This window comes from Chanos chanos, chromosome 2 (genome assembly GCF_902362185.1).
Source record: "Chanos chanos chromosome 2, fChaCha1.1, whole genome shotgun sequence".
Taxonomy (NCBI): domain Eukaryota; kingdom Metazoa; phylum Chordata; class Actinopteri; order Gonorynchiformes; family Chanidae; genus Chanos; species Chanos chanos.
Genome location: NC_044496.1, coordinates 12,855,509 through 12,862,785, shown reverse-complemented (window position 1 = coordinate 12,862,785; position 7,277 = coordinate 12,855,509). Strand labels below are relative to the sequence as shown.

Genomic DNA, 7,277 nt, shown 5'->3' with positions numbered 1-7,277 from the left:
ACACAGTGAGTCATTCTATCACAGGGAATGGGAAAAACAGAGATGCCTCAATCATGTGCCCTTAACAGCCATAATTGAGCCTATGGTCTACTGGATCCATGTTTGTTTGCATCCACTAAATGTACTGTAAGTCCTCAGATGATATTAGCAGGACCAGATTGACTGCACAACAGGAAAGCTTTCACACTCCATGTGAAGATTCTGTGAATAACGCATTGCACAAACGTATATAGCACCTAATAGGGTATACATAATCATGTGTTTTTCAAATCAAAAGGAGCAAAAAGCAAAAGCTCATCTGCATGCCTGCATTACCTGTTTAGCCAGCTGGCTTGAATTTACATATTTAACCAAAATAAGACCAATATCAGAAACAAGCAATACATAAAATTAATTATTTGCTGGAAACAACATGTTTTATTCTGAAACTATTCATAAATGATGATCGGAAATACTTGAGTGCATATTATTCATAATTTACACATCTTTTAAATAGCTTTAAATAGATATGTAACCTTTTCATGTCAGGTTGCACAGATTCTTATCAAGGGCACATCTCATAAAGTTCCTTTGCCTTGTTTTCATTTCAGTTAGTACGTATTCCAACAGCGATGCTGTCCCTTTATTTACTTTATCCGGAGTCCATGATCAATACATCTAACAAAGTCACAACAAACCCATGGAGACAAGAAACCTCTCAGTTGTCTTACAGCAGCAAAGAAGGTGACAATGCAAATGCTCAGTCAAGAGGTCCTGGTCCAAGCTCCAGGGCATGTCTCAGTGTGGTGTACAGCTGTGGACAGCCCTTCTGCTCTTAGCTCTGTGGTCTGGGGCCCTCCTTAAGTCTCTGTCTCATTTCCTCAGCATGGGCCTTGCTCCGTTCCCTCTTAGCTTGATACTGTATGAATTGTTAGCAATAAAAAACAAAAAAAAAACAAGTGCCATTCAAGGTATTATGTGAGTCATCACGTATCTGACAAGACAATAAGTCATTTGTAATTTCTTCATATGTAATTACTGTAAGAGTCAGATATGTGATGCCAGTATCCAGAGAGAGGGTTCTGAGATTATTCAGAATTATAAAAGACCAAAACAAAAGGCATATTCAGTGACCTAAGCAATTTAGCTGGTAAGAGTTCATTGTAGAAACTCTGTGGATAGTATTAATGACTAGAAAAATAGTTTCTTTTAAATTAAAAGACATTTTTCTGCATTATTCTAGGTTTGCATGTTCAAAAATACTTCAGTGGCTGCATATAGTTTACAAATCACCAGCTCTACTTAACCACTTGTGTATGCAGATATTTAAGACATATATGTGCTGTGTGCTATGATGTGGACTTAAGACAATAAAGGGAAATCAGCAATTTCATGTTTGGTGAAAGGGGGGGGGGGTCAAAGAAATACGGTGGGGAGAAAAGACAGCTGTGTTATGATGTTATGCTTCTCACCTCTTTCTTCAGACAGTCTCGCATTGCACGATCCAACTCATTACAAGTGCCAAAGAACCTGAGAACGTTGTGCTGAAAGTAAGGCAAGACCAAAGTATATCAACAACTGCACTGCAAGAGGTTAAACAAGCCACTATAAAACCACAGTATAACTACAGGCCTACACATTAGAAGCTTTATCTGATTAAGGAGTTTAAGAGATGGCAACTGGAAGATGCTAGAGATTAAAGAGGACACTCTACCAGGGTCTGAAGCACAGTACAGAATAGACCACTGGGTTAGTGACCTCACTGCTTACCTCCTTGTGGCATTTTTTAAGCATTGTTATCAACTCGTTGCATTCATCAGTGTGTAAATGGGGGGACAAGTCTGGGTGCATCTTGAGTTAAGGTCTCACGTCTTAAACCTTGAACAAAAACAAACATGACAACACTCGAGATGTTCGCATCCAGTGAATGAAAATTAGCTGAGCACTGTAAGGATGTTCCTAATTCACATTCGATCAATCCATCTGAAATATGACTGGTCTGCGATCTACTCTAACCCACTTTTAAGGATACTACTGCCTCCCCAGCCCATTCCAGCGTCTTTCATGATGAACCCTTTCCTTCCTTCGTCGCACTTACCTGTAAGGGAAGAGAAGACAACAGTCTAGCTACTGACTTGTATTTGTCTCTTTGAGACTCCTGTCATGACATAATTTACATATATGAAGCGACGCAAAGTAGCTATCTTCGGTCGACTAACATTCTGCCTAAAATGTTACTGAGAGGACAGCTGCACAACCACATGCAATAACACCATTTACCAGATTAAATGGGACAAGAAATCTAATTCGACACGTGGCCCTTCGTTTTGCGTCTAGGTATAATTTAATAACATCGATGTCACACATGCAGAATAAATCTGTAGCTAATTGAACTCACCTGTCTGTAAACGTGGGCATTTAAGGTGTTGTGGTTTTGTAGGGTGACCTGTCAAAAAGTGGACAGATCGTACATGAGTTAGCTAACTTTTCACAGCTTTTGAAGGGCAAAACCCTGTCGGTCACTTTAGGCAACTTGTAAGAATTTTTGCAGACCCAGATTAAAATATCAATTTGATCGGGTTTTGTGGATTATCGCTGTTTTTAGATCTGACCGGTCTGGTTTCGCAGATTACCGCTCAATTCTTAACTCACACATTTCACCCCTTGTGTAACGAAAGGATACATACCGGAAGACCGTAGTTGATTGACGTTATTGCCAGCGAATCAACGAGGTGGCACTCAGTTCTCAAGCCAATCATACCACAATGTTCTAAGAACAGTTTTCTAGTGTATAACCTTAAAGAGATACGTAAACCACCACCAAGACCAGCGGTTTTGTTTTCACTTTTTGCCCTCTGGGGAGGGTCATGTGACTGTATATTTGGATTTTGAGACGCGTGCACTAAGGCACAAGTAAATAAGAAACAGCACGGGGAATCTTGTGGTTTTAGTTTTTAACGATCTTCCATGATTTCCCACGATTTTAGCGAATTCCCAATTGTACACTGTTCCACCAGTGCGAGGTCATGGCGATCCCGATATTCTGACGAGGGTTTCTCTGGATTAGTTCAAATCATTTACCATGTTAAAAGTGACAATGACCTAAGAATATAAAATAGAGTAAATAAATGAATAAAACTGTGTTTTACTACTACTACTTCTGCTACGACTACTACTACTACTAGTAATAATAATAATAATAATAACAATATTAATGGAATTCAATTAATTATACTTTTAGTTTACATACGTACGTGTGTGTGTGTGTGCTTGTGTTGGCATTTCTTCCCCCTCTCCGCCAGACGGCAGCACAGCAACTACTAAGAGAATCCTCAGGTTCGCTAACAAACTCTTGAATCTGACTCAGATTCTCCATTATCAGTCTTGATTTCGCAGCTGAATGCCTTTAGAAGAGTACTATATTTAGTTACACTTAGAATGTTGTGATAAAAGCTGTTACAAGTATTTGATATTTTAGCTAAAAAGTTGAGGAACGCTAAGCGGAACTGATGTCAACGGAAGCTGGTATTTCGAACCCGTTCGATTGTTGGGCGGGTTGTTTTTAATTCAGTTATGAATGCAAAAGTTCTTAGATCCTTATAGGCTTTAATATATACGTTATCATATCCATTGAGCTGTTGCAATGGATGATATAGCGACTGACATTTTACGACGGACAATAAGAAAAATACCAGTTAAAAAACTGCAAGATACGTTAAAAAGTTGGGAACACATTTCAACGAGTCAGCTGGAAACCCTGGATTTTTCCCAACCAAAGTGGGTATTTCTGGAGAATCTACGCTCGCTATGTGAGGTAACCCACTTCAGTTAGTTCAGCAGCTATAAATTATTGTTGATTCATATATGCTCTCCATGAATTTACTGTAATTAATTACGCATTTTACCAGCCTGACATAAGTATCTGGATGTACTGCTAAAACTCCCTTGCCCTTTATCTCCACTGAGTTCCTCATTTGAATCTTTCGCTTCTAGGAGAACGATTTGAACGTGAAACATGTGACCGAACTTGAGATGATTTGTGAGTACCTCCCATTGAACAATCCTACCTATCATTGACCTTTCGCCAGTTTAAAGTTTAGTTGCTGGTAGCCAGTTTACATTGATAACTTTCAAGGAATTTATTTATTAAACCTGATGTACTTACATAAAGCTTACCCTGCTTTCCCAAAGCTATTTTTCCATGTACTTTCTGTTACTCGAAGGAGCATGTGAGTTGTGTCTACTATCCTTCCAGTCAATGATCAAATTATTTTCCTCATCCCAGACCACATACGAAACCCAAACCAAGGAACCTGGCATGCCTGTCAGCTTTTAGAAGCAGAAGGTAACGTTTGTTCTACCATCAAAGGAAGTTAATTAGGTTTGATAGAAAATTATCTTAAAATGCACTTACAGAATGACTTAGATAAGATTTTGATTCATAATTTTTCAGAGCCGCCATGTTATTGGTTTGTCTATTGGATGCATGTGACACAGAACTGGACTTCAATTTCACAATTTTTTGCATGTTATTTCTTTAGATGAAGCATTGTCTGTTGAGCTGACGCAATTCAGAGAGCAGTTCAAGGCACACTTAATGGAGGTCATGAGACATGTGAGCATCCTGTTCCTTTTTAGAATGATAGAATCAGTTAAAATTCTAGCCTGTACACCAGTTTTTATTTCTGTTTTTGTTTTCTAAGGTGTCTGTCAAAATAAAGAAACATGAGGACCAGGCCATATGGATCCGCATCGCATGGGGAGACAACTTTAACAAACCTAACCAACTCAAGCCAACATATGTTGTGCATTACTTACAGACTCCTTACGTGTTTGTCTCTAAACTGTCATCCAAACACAAGCCTTATCTATATCAGGTGATTGTGACAAACTGGCCTAATTCTTTTTCACTGTCATGTGTTGCACTGTATGCTCACATTTTCTATAGGTACAATGAGATGTTTGGTATTTTTCTCAGGACTCATATTAGTTGTTGTCTTAGTCACAGAATATAATTGGTTATTTAGATTTTCAGTTCTCTCACTGGCTGTGCTCTATGAACTCATTGTCTCTAAATGTTGTGTCCTCTAGGCACTGGTCTTATCCACCAGACACAGCTCCATAAAGGATGCCCATCTGAGTGGTAGCAGTCTCATTGCGCTGAGAGACCTGCTCATGAGGCAGTATCAGCAGGTAGGGAGGCAGCTTGCTTCCACTTAGTCCTGTATGGAGAATGATGTGGATATGCTGTCACACAATAGAGATTCATTCATTCATACAATTGTTTATTTATTTCAGGTATTTCCAACAAATCAGTCAAGACCTCTTCAGGAGAGGAATGCTCTTCCTTCCCGTATGTAGTTATTTAGAAAGACAAAAACAACAGAGCACTGTACAATTTAATCTGTGATTCTGTTGCATATGTGTGGGTTAGTGTGTTTGCTGAACTGTTTGCTCAATCATCTTTTGTAGATCCCAATATTGGAAAAGAGCATGCAGAGCTGGCAGAAAAACGACTTCAGATGGCCTGTGAGGCATTTGGTGACGGGACTGTTCCAAAGCTAGAAACTGCTGTTTACAGGGTGTGTGGCCTCTTGTCCATTTAGACCTGTTTCTCTTATGTGCATTCTGTCTCATGAAATTTATCACTTCGCGCCATTTGCTTTAATAATATTTTGCCCCAAAAACTGACATGAAAAAACTAAAACAAAATCCTAGTTCATTGAAGCAGCTATAAGTCAGACCTATTTACTTTATTAGGTATTCAGTTTTGGACAAAGTTCCTGCCTGGTGAAATTCACAATATACAGATAATTGCCTCTTGCATACACAGTCTCTACACAGGCAATAACTGTCTTTACCCTCTCTCTTATTTAATACTCTTGTAACCTATCACCTTTTGAATTCAATGAAATGGATACACTTGGCACGGTTTGACTTTCCTCTTCATCTACCCATCCTCTCAGCTGGAGACAAAGTACAAAGGGAACGGCAACGACACTCTGATCGATCGGGATGAGCCTTTTAAGGGTGTTGTGCAGTTTACCAGCACCAATCTCCTGGAGTCACTTCGCCACTGTGTGGCCTCAGGTACTCATACTGTCCTTTTTGTTAAATGTTAAAACTTCTCTCCATCATGAGAGTAGACCTATTTTAATTCTGTCATTGGTGTCCTTTGATGTGGTATCCTTTGTATTGTTGTTCTTTCTTTTATTGAACCAAACTGTTCGCATAGATGACAGTTCATTTTCTAGTCATCACTTTTTATATGTCCCCATTCCTCCAGTAACATTTACCGTACTTTTATTACGCTTGTCAACAGCTTTTTCACAATGTTATGGATGGCCACAAGGGGGCAGAGCAAGCACGCTCTTTCCTGACAACCCTGAATCTACTTGGTGTTTGATGTGTTTGTCTAACTGAATCATTCTTTCACAGGCATGGCTGATGCTCCTGTCACCCCCCTCTTGTCTTCAATCACACAGAAAGGGAGGAACTACTTTGTGATCACAGAAAAAGGCCCTGGTGCCGCTAGTCAGATGACAGGACGAAAGATTTGAGATTTTCATAGATTAGGGTTTAAGCAAACTCTAATTGACTGCAGGTGCATAGTGCAATATATTCCTTCAAGAGCTGAATATAAATTATACACATTTCTGATACAATTCCAAACATAAACATAGGTATATAATTGGCTTTAATCAAACTGTGGAGTTTACCTGTAATGTAGTTTAATGTAGTTTTACAAAATATGGTATTGTTTAAGCACTTTTTGAAGTATGTATATATATGTGTGTGTGTGTATATAAGTTTGCTCAGTTCTGCTCTTTCCCCTCTGAGGTTTTGTCATTTTCTTCATTCTTTGTCGGTGTGGATTTTTCAGCCTCTTCTTTTGATTAGTTTCTCAAACTTTTAAAGTGATGTGTTTCTGTTATTTTATCATTTGACGTCTTGGAATAAACTGTTTGTATTGTTGATTATCAAGAGTCCCTTTTTAGCACATAGGCATGTCACTACAACTGGTTTTGAAATAAACACTACTGCAGTTTCATTGGCTACCTACTTCACAACATTACACTATCAAGATTAATTTGCTTTTAGCAGGAAAAGCACATTTTTTCCCATACCTGCATACTGAAACAAATATAAAGAACCCTGTGAATGTGAAATTGTCATCATTATTAAAACAATTCATGTGTGCACTGATGTCCACTGTCCTAATGTAGCTCACAATGTAACTGATTATCAAACTACCTTTCTTGTGACACTACCTGATGGAGTGCAAACATGGTTGTAGT

At 38.7% G+C, this 7,277-nt stretch overlaps 2 protein-coding genes across 2 annotated transcripts; one reads left to right on the top strand and one right to left on the bottom strand.

Moving 5' to 3' along the window:
* Positions 1-455: 455 nt before the first annotated feature.
* cmc2 (C-x(9)-C motif containing 2) lies at positions 456-2,619 on the bottom strand. The gene is made up of 4 exons (XM_030766466.1): positions 2,378-2,619; positions 1,750-1,857; positions 1,452-1,523; positions 456-898 (listed from the first exon to the last, which is right to left on the bottom strand). Exons 2-4 carry the CDS (start codon positions 1,828-1,830, stop codon positions 815-817), a joined length of 237 nt encoding a protein of 78 aa, XP_030622326.1. The 5' UTR covers positions 1,831-1,857; positions 2,378-2,619; the 3' UTR covers positions 456-814.
* A 1,003-nt stretch (positions 2,620-3,622) lies between these two features.
* Positions 3,623-6,539, top strand: cenpn (centromere protein N). Its single transcript, XM_030794214.1, has 10 exons — positions 3,623-3,793; positions 3,973-4,018; positions 4,265-4,324; positions 4,521-4,594; positions 4,683-4,856; positions 5,071-5,172; positions 5,278-5,332; positions 5,452-5,561; positions 5,946-6,069; positions 6,418-6,539. The coding sequence occupies exons 1-10, from the start codon at positions 3,623-3,625 to the stop codon at positions 6,537-6,539; spliced, it is 1,038 nt and encodes a 345-aa protein (XP_030650074.1).
* Positions 6,540-7,277: the final 738 nt, after the last annotated feature.

What these genes read in the sequence shown, in the direction of transcription:
- cmc2 (XM_030766466.1), bottom strand. Translation starts at nt 1,830, where the DNA reads ATGCACCCAGACTTGTCCCCCCATTTACACACTGATGAATGCAACGAG. An exon ending in TTAAAAAATGCCACAAGGAG is followed by an intron (nt 1,524 to 1,749) that starts GTAAGCAGTGAG and finishes CCTTACTTTCAG; the next exon opens with CACAACGTTCTCAGGTTCTT. An exon ending in GAGACTGTCTGAAGAAAGAG is followed by an intron (nt 899 to 1,451) that starts GTGAGAAGCATA and finishes CAATTCATACAG; the next exon opens with TATCAAGCTAAGAGGGAACG.
- cenpn (XM_030794214.1), top strand. Translation starts at nt 3,623, where the DNA reads ATGGATGATATAGCGACTGACATTTTACGACGGACAATAAGAAAAATA. An exon ending in TAATGGAGGTCATGAGACAT is followed by an intron (nt 4,595 to 4,682) that starts GTGAGCATCCTG and finishes TTGTTTTCTAAG; the next exon opens with GTGTCTGTCAAAATAAAGAA. An exon ending in ACAAGCCTTATCTATATCAG is followed by an intron (nt 4,857 to 5,070) that starts GTGATTGTGACA and finishes TGTGTCCTCTAG; the next exon opens with GCACTGGTCTTATCCACCAG.